At 40.4% G+C, this 18,915-nt stretch overlaps 1 protein-coding gene across 5 annotated transcripts in view; it reads right to left on the bottom strand.

The window, feature by feature from the left end:
- The window catches only part of epm2a (EPM2A glucan phosphatase, laforin), an 81,467-nt gene that overhangs the window by 16,031 nt on the left and 46,521 nt on the right, over nt 1-18,915 (bottom strand). For 3 of the 5 annotated variants that reach the window (XM_003215748.4, XM_062977752.1, XM_062977747.1), the window contains exon 2: nt 17,034-17,208. The exons of the other annotated variants lie outside the window; for them this stretch is intronic. In XM_003215748.4, the coding sequence (XP_003215796.1) occupies nt 17,034-17,208 (175 nt within the window). The remainder of the gene's footprint in view (nt 1-17,033; nt 17,209-18,915) is intronic. 5 annotated transcript variants of the gene reach the window in all.

Here is an 18,915-nt window from a genome sequence, read left to right as displayed (position 1 = left end):
TCCCAGGGATGGATTCCATAATCCCATCACATTTGACAATATCCTGACATGAACTACAATGGACATGGGCACCACAGGTGCCTGACCTGCCTTGATGGGTCACTCACAATACAAACCCACAATCATCAGGGACCAGCGCAAAGCCGGCCCTAGCTGGGTGTGAGCGGGAAAAACCAGAGATTATGGCATAAAATATGTATGTTTTGCTTGTACCAAACATGTCAGCTTCTTTGAGCAGCTTACCGCTAGTGTACATCCTTTCTGGCCGGACTGAATAAACTCCTCGGGGGCTTCTTCTTCAACTGGTGAGATTTCTTTGACTGGGGAACATTGGGTCACAGCTTTTTGCCTTGCCAGGCACAGACTGTCAACAGTTTGCTGCTGTGTTTCATTATCCACTTATCAGGTCTCGCTACCAGCGGTCACTATCCGTGACCATATTAAATTGCTCGATTTCAGTAGTACTTGGAGATTCATCCTGTACTGATTTATGAACATAAAATAATTGCTGGAATTAACTACTCTTTGAAATTCTCAAATCCTCTTCTGTATTTCAGAAGACATGGGAAGGTGATAGGGAATCACGAGTAATTCATGTTATTTCTTCACTTTTATATAATATATGAGCTAGTTCTATGGTGGGGTCAAATGTCAACAGTACTAGAAAGTTGTGAAAACAAAGAATATATAGCAAGCTAGGCAAAGCAAACAGATGGCATTGACTGCTGCTATAATAATAATAATAATAATAATAATAATAATAATAATAATAATAATAATAATAATAATTATTATTATTATTATTATTATTATTATTATTATTATTTTCCTTATCTGCGTCTCCTTGTGGCTCAAGGTGGGTTACAGCATAGTTAAAACATATAAACATTGTAAAACTTCTATACACATATCAAATGTATTTAGATAAAAGAGACATATTAAAACATATTTCTATAAAATACAATTAAAATACATACTGTTTAGACCTGATATCCAAATGAGTCATTTTGACTAACACCTTCTCGAACAATACCTAAAAACAGAAGTAAATGCCTGACATAAAAGTTAATCGGGCCTCTAGACATAATTGTAAAGGTAACAATTACATTAGTACATGAGGTTTTCCATTGACTAGACATTCACAGGGAATGTCTGAGAGCAATATTTCAAGAGCACATTTTGCATCAGTTCAAATTTTCTTACCCCATTAAATCAACTGGAAAAAAATTCAGCCAAACTGGGAAGAAAGAAAACAGCTCTTCCTTTCAATCATTATGAGGCATATGGAAAATTCTGGAAGATTATAACAATTTGAAAAGGAAAACAAAAGGAAGCATGGTATTCTCAGAAGTCACTTTTAAAATCAGCATCTTGCCAGTCACTATACTTTTAATTATCATAATGATGCCAAAGCACAGCATTTTTGGATAACTCTTTTCCCAACTATGCACATTCTTAATTAAATTTGACAATTCACTTTGGATACAGCTATAGCTACACATTCATTTTATTTAATCAATACATATGTGAATCCTTTTCTGACCTGAGGAGATGCTATGAGCCTGGAGCTGAAAATGTTCATTACTGTTCTTATACTATTGTACACTGTTCACTGCCACTCGGAAGCATTAAAATTATCAGCTTCGTAAAACTCCTTTTACTCCCCTGAGCAACCCATCCCTCTAAAAGCATCACTGTGTAAGCAGACGCTAACTGAGGAATTTAAGTTGTTCATCCATAATGAGGCACTGTATGGCCATCACCTATGGTTAAAGCTAAAGACTTGCCAAAATTAAGCTACTTTGCATTAGAAATTGGCTAAAAAAACACCCTGCAGCCATTAAAGCTGTTTACTACCGATTTTGTTTCCATGACAGCTGATGCATTATTTTCTAAAAACACACTAATGAGTTTTTGCTTTGGGTTCTACATAAACTGTGCTAAGTTTCCATGAATTAACAGTTCATTCTAGTTGGCCAGTCTTGTGCACTTATTCAATATAACTTAAACCCGCCCTACTCCTTTGTATGGTAGTTTTTCCTGTGTGTTGCATATACAAACTGTGAACTTTGCCACTTTGATTATATATAACATTAGGTTTGTCTAGGGACATTAATTTCAATTGGTTTAGGCTGTGCTTACAGTGCATGGGGTTCAGTTGTGAACTATTCAAAGAGCAAGTGCACACCTATTAATACATGCTGGTCATACACCAATGAGCTATGACTATTTCTGGATTTTGAATAGAAGTCTATGCTCTTCTAATATCTCATTCTCCCTTCATTGGGACAGTCATATATCTGAGGAATCCTGGCCACCTCTTCTCTTCATAAGGATACTAGAGAAACAAATAGCTATGACTGGAATCTTTCAAGTGAAATATTTGAACCAACATATTTGTCAAACGGGAAACTGAAAGACAGCCAAAGAAACATCAATTCCAATATTGTTCCAAGCAAGTCATTAAAAGACAGATCTGAGGATTTGTGGGAGAAGAGGAAACCAACTTCCTGGGCTTGGGAATAAATCAAGGCAAGATAGACTCAATGCAAGAAATACATCTGGCAATGCAGTAGCACAAAATCTTTTATGAAAGGTCAGTGATCAAACATGGAACAAGGCTGGGACAACATAAATAAATAGGCAGGTACATTATATGGGTTTCAAAAAAAGCCTTGGATTTTCTGACAAGAGGTTCAACCAGTGGATCAGAAAGCACAGTTCAAGCTTTGTGTCAGGAAGGCCAGTTGTTCAGCATGGTATCCAAACTAAAACTTCTTGATCCTCTTGAATTCAAGCTACACACACACACACACAAACACACACACACATATGTGCATCTATATGCCAATAATATGCTTTTTAAGCATTTCGCATTTGTATTGTGCCATTTCATACATATTTGTCACTATGACAGGTTTTTTAGTCTTGGGTTCCCAGATGTTCATGGAATTAAACTGTCATACTAACTGGGGAAGATAAAAGCTGTAATCCCAAAAATCTGAAAACTTAGGTTTAGGTAACACAGCACAACACATATTAAACATTTCCCTCTATTAGGATGCAATATGTGCAAAGTTAGATGAGTTTAGGCAAGAAGGCAAAGTGTGGCATGAGAGACCCAGGACTGCATTTATGAGTCTCAAACCGTGGGGACCCAAAATATTTTATTTTTGAAAAAGAGTACTCTCTAAAAAGCATGGAGGCAATTATGCCATATTTCTGCCCACCTGGCCATTTTTAGGCCTAGAAGAGTCCTATTTTCTGACAGCAAGTGATTCTGACATTGACTTTCAGATCACTTCTATTGTAAAAAAACCATGCTTCTCTTGGGCCCAAAACAACCCCACAAATAAATAAATAAATACTACAAAATTGACCCCATGCTTCTTAAAGGCCATTTGGGGGCAAACATTGTGAAAAAAGATAAGATGATTTGCCAGTGTCACAATGTGTCACTTAAAAAAGTATCATCTTAGCAAATCAGATTGAAGAATGAGGCTGAATTCATGAAGAATGAGAATTCATAAAGAAGAGATATAGTAGTCATGGGCGATTTCAATTATCCCGATATCTGCTGGAAAACAAACTCAGCCAAGAGTACAAAGTCCAACAAATTCCTCACTTGCCTTGCAGATAATTTTATGGCCCAGAAGGTAGAAGAGGCAACAAGGGGATCAGCAACTCTTGATCTAATCTTAACAAATGTGGAAGACCTGATCAATACAGTTGAAGTGGTTGGATCCTTAGGGGCAAGTGACCATGTGCTCCTGCAGTTTGCAATACAAAGGAATGCTGAAACTAAGACAAGTCAAACACGCATTCTGGACTTTAAGAGAGCTGACTTCCAAAAAATGAAGGAATTACTGAGTGGCATTCCATGGACGCCGATATTAAAAAACAAGGGAGTTAAGGATGGATGGGAGTTTTTCAAAAGTGAAATACTCAAGGCACAAATGCAAACAGTGCCAACAAAGAAGAAAAATAAGACAAGTGCAAAGAAGCCAGAATGGATGTCCAAAGAACTCCTAACTGAGCTAAAGTTCAAAAGTGACATGCACAAGAAGTGGAAAAGGGGAGAAATCACCAAAGAAGAATTCAAACGTGTAGCCAACACCTGTAGGGAAAAGGTTCGCAAGGCTAAAGCGCAAAATGAGCTCAGGCTTGCCAGGGACATAAAAAACAACAAAAAAGGCTTTTTTGCTTACGTTGGTAGAAAAAGAAAAAGGAGGCGATAGGGCCATTGCAAGGAGAAGATGGGGTGATGGCGACAGGGGACAGGGAAAAGGCAGAACTACTTAATGCCTTCTTTGCCTCGGTCTTCTCAGAAAAAGAAAGCCAGCTTCAACCTCAGCAACACGGAATGGACGAAGGATTGGGGGAAATCCAACCCCAAATAGGGAAACAAGTTGTCCAGGAACACTTGGCCTCTCTAAACGAATTCAAGTCCCCAGGGCCAGATCAGCTACACCCAAGAGTACTGAAGGAACTAGCAGAAGTTATTTCAGAACCACTGGCAATTATCTTCGAGAGTTCTTGGAGAACGGGAGAAGTCCCAGCAGATTGGAGGAGGGCGAATGTGGTCCCTATCTTCAAGAAGGGAAAAAAGAACGACCCAAACAATTACCGTCCGGTCAGCCTCACATCAATACCAGGCAAAATTCTGGAAAAGATCATTAAGGAAGTGGTCTGCGAACACTTAGAAACAAATGCGATCATTGCTAATAGTCAACACGGATTTACCAAAAACAAGTCATGCCAGACTAATCTGATCTCTTTTTTCGATAGAGTTACGAGTTGGGTCGATACAGGGGATGCTGTGGATGTAGCGTACCTGGATTTCAGTAAGGCCTTCGACAAAGTCCCCCACGACCTTCTGGCAAACAAACTAGTAAAATGTGGGCTAGACAAAACTACGGTTAGGTGGATCTGTAATTGGCTAAGCGAACGAACCCAAAGGGTGCTCACCAATGCGTCGTCTTCATCATGGAAAGAAGTGACAAGTGGAGTGCCGCAGGGCTCCGTCCTGGGCCCGGTTCTGTTCAACATCTTTATTAACGACTTAGACGAAGGGTTAGAAGGCACGATCATCAAGTTTGCAGACGACACAAAACTGGGAGGGATAGCTAACACTCCAGAAGACAGGAGCAGAATTCAAAACGATCTTGACAGACTAGAGAGATGGGCCAAAACTAACAAAATGAAGTTCAACAGGGACAAATGCAAGATACTTCACTTCGGCAGAAAAAATGGAAATCAAAGATACAGAATGGGGGACGCCTGGCTTGACAGCAGTGTGTGCGAAAAAGACCTTGGAGTCCTCGTGGACAACAAGTTAAACATGAGCCAACAATGTGATGCGGCTGCTAAAAAAGCCAATGGGATTCTGGCCTGCATCAATAGGGGAATAGCGTCTAGATCCAGGGAAGTTATGCTCCCCCTCTATTCTGCCTTGGTCAGACCACACCTGGAATACTGTGTCCAATTTTGGGCACCACAGTTGAAGGGAGATGTTGACAAGCTAGAAAGCGTCCAGAGGAGGGCGACTAAAATGATTAAGGGTCTGGAGAACAAGCCCTATGAGGAGCGGCTTAAAGAGCTGGGCATGTTTAGCCTGCAGAAGAGAAGGCTGAGAGGAGAAATGATAGCCATGTACAAATATGTGAAGGGAAGTCATAGGGAAGAGGGAGCAAGCTTGTTTTCTGCTGCCCTGCAGACTAGGACACGGAACAATGGCTTCAAACTACAGGAAAGGAGATTCCACCTGAACATCAGGAAGAACTTCCTCACTGTGAGAGCTGTTCGACAGTGGAACTCTCTCCCCGGGGCTGTGGTGGAGGCTCCTTCCTTGGAGGCTTTTAAGCAGAGGCTGGATGGCCATCTGTCGGGGGTGCTTTGAATGCGATTTCCTGCTTCTTAGCAGGGGGTTGGACTAGATGGCCCATGTGGTCTCTTCCAACTCTACTATTCTATGATTCTATGAATGGGCACAGCCTATCTATGGACAGTGAAATGACCAGTTGCTGAGGAGCAGAGATTGGGATGTTGTTAGAAGATAGAGCTATCTGTGTGCTATCACATTCCCTGCAACTATGTACTTGTCCTGCTGGAGAACATGGAGGGCCCTATCCTGTTTCCAGTGTCACAAAAAGATTCAGTGGCCACTCTGCTTAGCTTCTCTGTGCAGGTAGCAGACAGACATCATCTTGTTCATTGCTTAAAGATGCAAAATACCTTGGGCTGGCAGCACACAAGATACTATTTACATAAACATATACATGGGCAACTCTCTAGTGCTATTTTTGCTTCATAAGAAAAGTTTCCTGTCACAGGGGAATCTAGCATTTAAAATTTCTTTTTTATTTATTACTAGCTTGGGCACCCGGCGGTGCCCGGGTTATTTGAGAAAGGTATTGTTTCCTGTGTTCTAAGTGTAGTCTAGATGCAATGTCAGCAGGGTTCAGTGGGTGCGGGTGAACTCCAACTCCCATATGCAAGTCCCATCGTCCATGGTCCATTCTCCTCCAAACAGCTCCGGGATGTAGAGTAGATCATGGGGGCCCTATCTGCCAAGTTTGGTCTTGATCAGTCATTGGAGTGGATTGCAGTTGTCTGTGTGAAGGTACTTGTAAATCCCATCATTCCTGGTCTGTTGTTCCCTCACACTGCATGAGGACATAAAGTGGGTCACACTGCACTTGTGTATCAAGTTTGATACAGTTTCATCATTAATGGGCATCACAGTGGTGTGTGGGATGTGAATCGGGTGAAGGTACTGCAAATCCCATCATCCATAGTCCATCCCCTCCACACCACAGCAGAGTGTAAAGTGGACCACATAGCATCTGTGTGCCAAGTTTGGTCCAGGTCTGTCATTCTTGAGCATCACAGTGGTCTGTGGGAGGCAAATCGGGTGAAGGTACTGCAAATCCCATAATCCTTGGTCCATCCTCCCCCAAACTGCTGCAGTGTGTAAAATGTGTCATTTGGTATATGTGTGCCAAGTTTGGTTCAGTTCTGTCACTGGTGGTCTCAAGAACTGAGTGAAGGTACTGTAATTCCCATCATCCTTGGTCCATCCTGCCCCAATCTGCACCAGGACGTAAAGGGGGTCCTAGGGATTCTGTGTGCCAAGTTTGGTCCACTTCCCTCAGTGATGGGCATCGCAGTGGTCTGTGGAAGGTGACGCAATTGAAAGTACTGCAAATCCCATCATCCGTGGGCTGTCCTCCCCCAAACCGCACCAGGTCGTAAAGTGCGTCATGGGGGATAAGTGTGTTGAGTTTGGTCTAGATCCATCATTTGTGGCAGTCGTAGTTGTCCGTGTAAGTGGCGGCCAATCAGAAAGCTGCCACATACACAGATACATACCCACAAACAAACATACATACAAACACTGACTTTTATTATATATATAGATATAGATTACAGTTGATCGTTTAAAGTCAAATCGAATATGGGGCTTTTTAATGAGCAGACATAGACTATAGTGCATTTTATATGTTCATTTCCCCTACCTTTCATTATTTGTGGCACCTTTATAAAAAGTAATTAAGCAGTGGTAAAATTTCTTCATCTGTGAATGTCATCATGGAAGTCCCATGAATTTTATAGGGTTTTCTTAGTCAAAGAATATTCAGAGGTGGTTTGGTATTTCCTTTTTATGAACTAAAGCCTACAGCAGCTGGTATTTGCTAGAAGTCTATACCAGGGCTGACCCTGATTTTCCAAGATAGATGGAATCTGGTGCCTTTACTGAATCAATGCTGCATTTTAAAAATAATCTCAAGGTGTTAGAAAACTGCATAAATTGTGAAACAATAAAAGGGAATTGGACTGTTAGATCATAACAGGACAATTTATATATGACATTCTCTTACAGATTCAAACTGTACCTAGAAGCTAATAGAAGTTTTCCTAATCATTTGAAAGGAAACACCAAAGGTGGATTTATGAAATATTACATGCTACAGTAGAGTCTCACTTATCCAACATAAACAAGCCAGCAGAACGTTGGATAAGCGAATATGTCGGATAATAAGGAGGGATTAAGGAAAAGCCTATTACACATCAAATTAGGTTATGATTTTACAAATTAAGCACCAAAGCATCATGTTATACAACAAATTTCACAGAAAAAGTAGTTCAATGCGCAGTAATGCTATGTAGTAATTACTGTATTTACAAATTTAGCAGCAAATATCACAATGTATTGAAAACATTGACTACAAAAATGCATTGGATAATCCAGAACATTGGATAAGAGTGTTGGATAAGTGAGACTCTACTGTACTTGGTAAAAACTTTCATTACTGTCATAGAAAACTGGGATATGATTAGTTTGTCAGCGGGGATGATGGGTAGCAGAGTGAAATCCAAAAAATTCACCATCCCGGTCTGCCTCCTTCTCTCCAGACTGTCTCCCGGTGTGGAAAACAGCACTGGACAAACTCACTCCAGCAGACGAAGTCCAACTGTTGATTAACCTTTATTTACATGAACTATTTACAGATAGAGCAAATTCAGTCCTTTCTCCATCATGAGTGCTTGCCGAAAGCACCCATGCACACACACAGCTCATTGCTCATCGCTGTTCTCCGCTCTACACAGGAAACTCCTCCCACTACATTCCACAGGAACCAGATAGTAAGTCCCGGTCAAAACACACTTGACCCCATTGGTCCTGTGATACATCAATCATAGCAGACTCTCATTAACTCCATAATTGCTGTATCCAGATTGATTTTTACATTTCACAATACACAATACCCTGACAATTCCCCTCCGAAATGTTCAAATCAATTCTCCACATATACTTTAACACTCTACACATTTGATCAATCTCTCTTGAACTTCCACAAGATAAAACATGTATACATACAGTCATTTTCAATCACATGTAAATTGTTTTGATCACAATACATCAACTCTCTTCTTGCATCTTTATTAACACAATCGATGCCAGAACCATAACCTAATACACTGATGCTTCACTTCATTAATCAATAGTTTTCCCAACCTCTGAAAACTTAATTCATTGTGCCACATAGATTCATTTGATGCTGCCAGACTATATTACAACCACTGCTGGCTTAATCATGGATTTCAATTTCTCTTAAAATCCAATTTCTTAAAACCAATTCATTACATAATCAAACTTCACCCAAAAAACTCTAGAGCTCTTTCTCTCACTCTCTATCTCTTTTACATCTTTATTTTTCATCACAATTATTCACAAAAATGATTTAACTCTCTCTGAACATATATACATATTTCAACTTCCGTTCAGACTAATAAACAGGCGCAATGTTTTTGCATCTCTTGCGCTTTGGCAACACCTGTGCCAATTGACAAGTTGGAGACCACTGATCAACTGATTCAATCTCGGTCTCAAGAAGAGATATATCTTCACTTTTTTCTGTCACCTGCTCTTCACTCTCAAGCTTAGGTGATTTTTTCCCTTTACCCCCTCTCTTCTGACTCTTCTGGGGAGTCTGTACTTCCCCATGTTTCACTGGAGTAACCATCTCCTCCTTAATGGTTTGTTGCATATCCTTTTTAACAACAGAACCCCCTCCACCTGAAGCTTTCTGTACCTCCGCTTCCTTGGTGGAATTGTTATTAAACAACATCTCTTTGTTCAAATGCAACCTGTCCCAGCCTTCATCCTTCTCAAAGAACGCCTTCTTTGAGAAAATAAGCCTCCCAAGACCACTGTGAAATTTAAGCTTGTCTTGGTAGTAGCCTAAAAATTGCATCCTTCTCCACTTAGGCTCACCCTTTTTCCTTTGGTTGGCTGGAACTAATACATTAGCATTTTGACCATATACTTTTAGATATCCTATATTTGGGGTTTTTTTGTACATTCTCCGAAATGGGATGTCATCCAATTCCTCATCCCATAACCTGTTTAAAATGTAATTACTTGTGTGTGAACACTCTGGCCAATTCTTAGTTGAGCTTTTGGAATCTCTAATTAAACACTCATTCATGTGAAGAATTTGCTTCATCCTATTTTGAGCCACGCCTTCTTCATTTGACTTATTTGATTTTACATTTTTAAATCCTATATTCCTTTCACTCAACATTTTCTTCATCTCTTCATTACACACGTTAACTCCTTTGTCAAAAACTATTTGACCTACATGCTGTTCATTGACCCTTTGAACCATGTCTATCCAATTAGACACCTTTACAACAGCTTCCTTCAAATCCTTAAGGAAGTAAATATATCCAAATCTCGTGTGTCTATCTACTAACAGCAAAGTAAATTGAGAACCTCCCTGGCTTTCTACATCAGATTCTGTTACATATAGATGGACCATTTCAAACATTTCCTGGGTCTTAATTCCAGATCTTTTTGGATGCTCTTTTGATTCAATTCCCATCTCTGAACAAACTGCACAGTCTAATAAATTTTCACATTTCTCACACTCAAAATCTGTGCATATTTCTAAAGTCTTTCTGAGCACCTCTACACGTGCATGACCCATCGCTCTGTGAAGATGATGGATACACCTGTCATGCATAATCTTCTGTTTCACACAATAGACTTGTGCCCCATCTGGAAAGTTATTTTTGTCAAACATCATATACATTTTGTTTCTTTTTACACCTTTTGCTTCTACTCGTCCATCTCTTTGAATATAGCAATAGATTCCGCTAAAAATTACTCTATATCCGTTCTCAGTTAAGGTAGCCATACTTAACAAATTAGAACTCAATTCTGGGATGTAGAGTACATTTTCCCAATCCACATTCAAGCAAGGGATGAACACAGTGCCACATTTGTTGAACTTCCTCTCAGTTCCATCAGCCAAAGTCACTGCTGTTCCAGACACATCCCTTCTGTTTTTCAAAAGTTTAAGATTTGTAACAACATGGTGTGTACAACCTGAGTCCAAATACCACTTGTTCTTTTCGGTGATCCTTCCATTCACCGCAGCCATAAACACTTGGGGCGTAGTTGTTGTTGACAAATTCTTAGCCCCTCTGTTCCCACGAGAACTTCTTGCCTTGTTGTTTGGGCAACTCCTGGCAAAATGCCCCGGCCTGTTGCAGACAAAACACCGCCGTGTTTTGACCTGATGTACTGCAACCTCCTCACGATTCCCAGGAACACCATCAGGACCAAAGCCAGCCACTTGCGCCCCCTCCTGGTCGCACTGCGCCATCGTCTGCTTCTGGGCTTGTTCAAATGCCCTCCGGTCCTCTTCTTCTTGGATTCTCCCACAAACTGAATCCAAAGTTAAATCCTAGACTCTCACCTTCTGGAAAGAATGTACCAGAAAGTCCCAGTCCTCAGACAAGCTGCACAGCACCAGATAACACTTCTGTGCTTCAGAATATTGTAGGCCTCTTTCCTCAGCTCCAATCAATAATTGCTTTACATTGTCCAAATGTTTTTTGACATCTTCGCCCTTAACAAGCTTTGCTGAAAACAGTCTCTTAGTCCAAATCATTTGAGACATGCAAGTCTCTCTCTCATGGACATTTTTTAAAGCTTGCCAAATCTCTTCAGGAGTGTCCTTATTTCTCACATGGACAAGTTGGTTTGGTTGGAGGCACAGTATCAAATATGCTTTGGCTTTCCTTCAGATAGCTTTTCCATGCTGGAAATGAAGCTTTTCCCAGCCATCTCAGCCATCAAGTTTCAACACCCCAAGCTCCCGGTGAATCAGCTGCCTCCGTGACCCTCGGTCCCCGAGATTAAGCCGTACTGCTACTTACTCAAGTGCAGACTCAGGCGGTCACAATCTTCTCCTGCAGCTTCACTGGAGCTCTCTTTCGGGTCCCCTCCGTCTCTGGAATCCTTCTCACGGCCGCACAGTTGCTGAAAGCTCACCAGCCATCAGCATCTCCATCTACTACGCAGCGGAAGCGTGCTGGGCCCATAACCCAATGTCAGCGGGGATGATGGGTAGCAGAGTGAAATCCAAAAAATTCACCATCCCGGTCTGCCTCCTTCTCTCCAGACTGTCTCTCGGTGTGGAAAACAGCACTGGACAAACTCACTCCAGCAGATGAAGTCCAACTGTTGATTAAACTTTATTTACATGAACTATTTACAGATAGAGCAAATTCAGTCCTTTCTCCATCATGAGTGCTTGCCGAAAGCACCCATGCACACACACAGCTTATTGCTCATCGCTGTTCTCCGCTCTACACAGGAAACTCCTCCCACTACATTCCACAGGAACCAGATAGTAAGTCCCGGTCAAAACACACTTGACCCCATTGGTCCTGTGATACATCAATCATAGCAGACTCTCATTAACTCCATAATTGCTGTATCCAGATTGATTTTTACATTTCACAATACACAATACCCTGACATAGTTTGCATGTAATTACCCAAGCCCCCAATTCCTATATTTATTCACGACAATAACCCAGGAAAAAGTGCAATTATTTTGTCTCTGGAAAAAGTTAATTTCACATCAACTTTTGGGTGTTTCTTGAATTTACAGCTAGAAGTGTATTTTCTTTGTGGTTTAAATTCTCCACACACACACACCCTTCTCTCGTCTATTTGATCTCTTGATAATCCATTTTGAAAGAGAGAATGGATTGAGACATGCCATTATTTTCAATCCAATATTGTTTAGCCACAAAAGAGTAAATAAAATTCATATTTCAAACAAGATAGCAAACTGATAGAGCTCAGTTTTATTATGGTACTCAGAGGATCTGAACGTTTTAAAACTGTTATAGGAGTTGCACATCTAGCCCCCTGAGTATCACAATAAAATCTCCCTCTGCATATCACAAAAGTGGAGGAATTGGAAATTTTTCAAATGAGTCTTTTTAAGTATGCCTTCTACAAGTACAGCCACAACACAACTGTTTGGAGTTAGGTTTTCTATGAAAACAAAAAGTTTTTTGGAAAAGGACAGCAATAATTCTGTAAGGTTTATTTACTTCCAGAAATAAGACACGTTGTTCCAAAATGTGAGCTATAGGCAAACTATAGGGAATATTCTGATTTTGTTTCTGATAAACTGCAAACAGGCTTCCCAGTTCACATAAGAAAGCTTCAGATAAGACCTGCACAATATATATACAATATGGAGCCAAAAGAAGGAGCCTTCACCACATTCTGGGGCAGAGAGTCCCACTGCTGAACAGCTCTCACAGTTAGGAAGTTCTTCCTAATGTTCAGGTGGAATCTTCTTTCCTGCAGTTTGAAGCCATTGTTCCGTGTCCTAGTCTCCAGGGCAGCAGAAACCAATCTTGTCCCCTCCTCCCTATGACTTCCTCTCACATATTTATACATGGCTATCATGTCTCCTCTCAGCCTTCTCTTCTATAGGCTAAACATGCCCTTCTGTAGGCCAAACATGGCTTGTTCTCCAGGCCCTTGATCATTTTAGTCGCCCTCCTTTCCAGCTTGGCAACGTTTCCCTTCAACTGCGGTGCCCAGAATTGGACACAGTGTGATTCCATGTGTGGTCTGACCAAGGCAGAATAGAGGGGTAGCATGACTTCCATGGATCTAGACACTATACTCCTATTCATGCAGGCCAAAATCCCATTGGCGTTTTTTAGCTGCAACATCACAGAAGACAGAAGGAACATTGCAAGAGACGCTGGGTTCACAAAGTGCTCTACCAAACCCAATACCTGGGGGAGAAGGGTATCTCTGAATGTCTATGATCAACATTTCACAGAAATTCAATTTCTTGATATTACTTTGAGCTGTTACTGGTGATTATTTACTAATCTGGGGCATTTTGCTAATAAACAGTGCACTAAATATGTCTAACTTTTCTGAACCATTCGAATAGCAGTGCTATTCATTCTGAAATCAATGGTAAACTTTCTATAACAGCCTGGAAAACTCACAGCAACCCAACTTTCTAATAACTTCAAAAAAAGGATGGGATAAACCTATTGACATGTATGAACATAATCGTAAATGTTCCCATTGTAAAGGAGATACCATATTTAGTTTTCTAAATGTTCAATGCAATCAATAACATTTGCTAGCTTCCTTACTGATGCAATAATGAACTTTGAGAATAAGAGCAAGGAACATGGACTTCAGAATTTAGCTCCAAAGGTAGAAATCCCAACAGGCAGCACAGTTCTGTTCTTAATTAATTATTTAACCACAGGGCATTATTTTAGCTTTCTACTCAAATGGCACAGCTCAGTGAATTCCATTCAAAAGTCACCACTTTCTCCTCTATAGTTCATGCTACAATCTAGCAATAAAAAGCACTCCAGAGTGACACTTAACACACAAGTTATTTTTCTATAAACTGTCGGATTTCTTTCTTACTTGGTCTTAGTATGGCAGGAAATAGACAAAGCATTTTTTTTAATGAGAGGGTATTCTGGTTGCATAATTCAACTTTGATTGTAATGTCATTAATGACTATCAGAAGTTTTAATAGTCTCTAAAAGGACAGTCTATGACCAAAAATGTAAGTTAAAAGTTTAAAAACCATAAATATCATATTTACACAATTGTAATCTGCACCCTTTTTAGCAAAATGGCCCTGCCAAAATCGGGGTGCACATTAGAATCGTGTAACATGCCTATGCTTTCTAAGATCAGCTCCACTGAGGGGGAGGGCCTGGCAAGCCAGGGTGAAGCTCCTCCTCCAGTTCAGGGCCTGTTGTTGGCAAAGGAGCTGGCCTTGATGAGGTAGCAACCCAGGCAAGGAGGAAGATGCAAAGGTGGCTGCTAACCGCAGGTCCCAGGAGCCAAGGAGGCTACGCCTCCACTGCCTTTGCCTCTTCCTCCTAGGCTCCGAGGGCGGCCCATTGGTTTGCCAGCTCACCACTTTAACGGCTTGCTGCAGGAGCTAAGGAGCTGTTGCTCTTCCTCCTCTTCCGGAGCTGCCTTCAACTTTTCATCCTTGGCTCCTGGGGTTTGCAGCAAGCAACTAGGCCCCTGCGGCGGAAGCGTGACCTTTGGTGCGGGTAGGGCTTTTGGCACAACCAGGGCTTGCGGAGCAAGCGGGACCTTCAGCAAGAGCAGGGCCAGTTGAGAGCACGATGAGTAGCCAGAGCACAACAAATGGACAGCAAAGGAGCCAAAGCAGAGGAGGAGGTGGTGGCAAAGGCAGCGAAGGCAGTCTCCTTCAGCCTGGCTTACTAGGGCCTCTCTCTCAGCGGAACCAACTTTTTCTCTCTTTCCCTTCCACCTTTCCCTCTCTCTGCCTTTTCTTTCTTACACCTTCTTTCTATTCTCTTTCCCCCTCTCTGTCAATTTTTTCAAGGCTTCTTTCTCCCCTTCCTTCTTGCACATTCTTTCTATTCTCTTTCCCTCTCTTTGTCTATTCTTTCAAGGCTTCTTTTTCCCCTTCCTTCTTGCACCTTCTTTTCATTCTCTTTCTGCTATGCATTACATTCACCAGTAAATCCTTTTTTTGGTTTCAGGGTCTTGAAAATTGAGGTGTGCATTAGATTCGATGGTGCACTAAGTTCAAGTAAATACGGTATTTGTTATCATGAAAATATTCATATAAATCACATAGAGACATTTTATGCATGAGATTATTACTCTGGGGAAAGGACAAAGCAATACTCAAAAGAAAACCTGAACATTAAAATGTCTAGCTCCTTCTTCAAGCAGACAGCATAGAGTGGTAACAGGCACATGGAGTGACATTAAAGAGAGCATTACCACTCCTTATAAGAATTCTGCTTCCAAAAGAAATTTCATTTCAGAATTCAAATTTCTAGCACTGCAACAATGTCTAACTTCAATTAACAATTGGGCAGGCAAAATTAACAAAGGACTAAACACACAGCAAATATGAGCTCTATGTGTTATAGTCTCTGTTTGTGTAATGCTAGAAATTTAGATGAATATGGGGGCAAAATCTCATTTGGAGGGACATTCTCTCCATTACTACAACCCAGCACTGCGTTTTATCCCAGTTTGAATTTTCATCCTATTGAAGACAGATACCTCCCAGGCAGGTCCCAATGAAGATAGCATCAGATCTTATCTACTTCCTTCAGAAATTTACTATTATGCTTGAAATCTAGGGTGAAAAACAATATACTAGAGAACCTGTTTTAAAAGCATCCTTTTGTTTCCAAACAATTAAACATAAATGAGGTGTTCCATTTACAAAAGCAAATCAGACTAGCATTCCCTTTCCTCTGCTATGTAATTTATTTGGGAGTCAATTGCAACCTGACTAAATTTCTCAAAAAGAGAAGAACACTTAAAGAACAAATCTTGGCACTGGGTGCTCTCGTAAACTCCACTCAATTTGTTACACATTGGCAAACTTTAGCCACATAAAGATCAGGCGGAAGTAAGCTGCACCTGCAGTATGATAGCAATCTGGCTCTGTTTACAAGAACCAAACTTAGCTTATCTCCAAGTGTCAGATTGTTGGCATTGCACCTACCTTCCAGTCTTATACTTCCTGCTACCCAGTTTTTTAACCCTGCCATTGGTTTCTGTCTCTGCTGCCAGATTCTGCTTTAACTCATCTCTGCCAGACAATGAATTCCTTATCTCATCTCTTCTGTCTTCCATGTTTATTTTCCCATTGTTCAACACCTGGCATTGGCTATTATTGCTGTGTTGAGACGTGAGATCAGCCACCTATCTGAAAATGCTGCAGATTCCTATTGAAAATCTTGTTAGCTAGACAATAACTATTTTAGTTCTGGAGGGCAGAAAGGACAATCTCTGAACACTTCAAATAAAGAGGGGTGCTGAACAAAAGCATTTAACGTCATTCTAAAGTTATATAAGAAGAGACTGACAGTATTTCCCACAGGCTGATTCTAATCATTCATTTTTGCAATTGCATCTGTAAAACTGAACATTTATCTAAATGAATTAAGCATGCAAAGTGCATTAAGCATATATTTGTAAGGATCTAAGGTTATAATTGTAAGCAAAGTTATTAAAGTACAAATAATTTTGAAACATAGTGTGTCTTCTGTCTCAAAAAACAACCTTAGGATCATATGGTAGATTGTCATTTAAGTACCCAATCTTCTGTTATGTTCTCTGTAATATCTAGCAGCTCTCTATTGTTCTTTTTGTTTGTTACCTGGAGTAGTGAATAGCTTGATGTCCAGCAATATTAAAATAAAAATCAGTTGTATGTTTCATCTCATCAGTGTGCCCAGAAACTTCAATCCAGTGCCCCACTGGGAGGCAGTAAACTCCATCAACTAAGTTGCTTGGATTATAAACACTACATCGATCATGGTGGGGGCCATTACCTGAAAGTCAAACACACTACATGTCAACATAGTTCAAGGATATAAACATGAAGATGTTTGAATTTATTAGATTTCCATGCAGCAGCACATTTCCAGAAAGCCACATGGTCAGTTAGAAAATGCGGGCAATCATCCATGGGCAATCATCATTTAAAGCATGCCTGAATACTTGAAGAACTGAATTATTTCATGTATGAATTAAAATAACTCAATAATTTCACATGTGCACATAATGGAACCAACCAATACAGAGCTGGGTTTATTTAACTTTCCTTGATTTTGGCTAAATACAGACACACATGTTTGAGAAGGTGCAAAACATATTTTTTCTTCATTTTTATTAGAGTTTATTTCTTTGCATGCTAATAACTATGTCAAGTATATTAACTATGCAAGATGTTGCTATACCTGCATATTTTAAATTCATTGTTTAATATACCAGATTTTGTAATGTTTTTCGATTTTTACTAAAACCCCACAGCTTTAGATCTGCAGCACCTATTGAGCAGAGAAGCACAAATTAGGTTATCTGTGAACTGACCTAAACATCAGCAATCACTTAATGCTACTTTAACACCAGTGATTTATACACTGTAGTATATATATCATTTAAGTGGTGGATTCTTTCCCTAATGTAGGTATAAACAGTTGCACCTTCTGCAGAGAAAATGGCAGGTGCCATGGTGTGGCTCAGTTTACTTCTGAAATCTGTGGCCTGAATCTGTAAACCTAAACTCTCAATTTAGAAAGCATGAAACTTTTTACAGCTCTCAAACAGGCAACTGATGAAAGAGCTAGTTAATTCTAGTGGAAAGTTACACAAGTGAGATGTAATGGGACTAGTTCTATAACAAAAGGTGGACGAAGAAAACTAGAAAAAAATCAAAGATGGATTGAAGTGCTACATTACTATACTTGGGAATAAATCCTACTAATCCGGGGGCCGGGCTGTGGCGCAGGCTGTTGAGCAGCTGCAATAAATCACTCTGACCATGAGGTCATGAGTTCGAGGCCAGCCCGTGGCAGGGTGAGCACCCGTCAATTAAAAATAAAAAATAGCCCCTGCTCGTTGCTGACCTGGCAACCCGAAAGATAGTTGCATCTGTCAAGTAGGAAATAAGGTACCACTTATAAAAAAAGTGGAGAGGCAAAGTTAACTAATTTACGACCTGGAATGAGGAAGTGCCGTCAGAGTGGATGATGAAGCAGCTGCTCCCCCCGTGGCCAGAATCGAACATCCCCTCAGGAGAAGGTTAACTTGCCTCTGCGTTTGTCTGTCTCGGTCTCTGTTTGATGTGTTTATGGGCATTGAATGTTTGCCCTATGTGTGTATAATGTGATTCGCCCTGAGTCCCCTTCGGGGTGAGAAGGGCGGAATATAAATACTGTAAATAAATAATCCAAGTACTTACTCCTGAGTAAGAGGAATTACGTTTTTCTTTACTGAGATTCAAGAGAAACTTTCAATCTCTTAGTATCTTAAGAGGATATAATGCTTTATGTGATTAAACTCAATTAATGCACAGAGCACACTCCTTATGATCATGGCCTCTTTTTATTGAATTCTTTCCCCAGAACCTACCATAGCCAGCCCAACCACTACAGGAAGGCAATTGCCACAGACAGCAGATATTGGATGTCTTCCCACATTACATTATATATACTTAATATCTATTTTGCTGCTGCTGCAGTTTGACTCTCAGTGAT

The sequence above is a fragment of the Anolis carolinensis genome, chromosome 1 (assembly GCF_035594765.1).
Source record: "Anolis carolinensis isolate JA03-04 chromosome 1, rAnoCar3.1.pri, whole genome shotgun sequence".
NCBI classification, from domain to species: Eukaryota; Metazoa; Chordata; class Lepidosauria; order Squamata; family Dactyloidae; genus Anolis; species Anolis carolinensis.
Note: the sequence above shows the minus strand (reverse complement) of the source record. Positions and strands in the feature narration are given on the sequence as shown.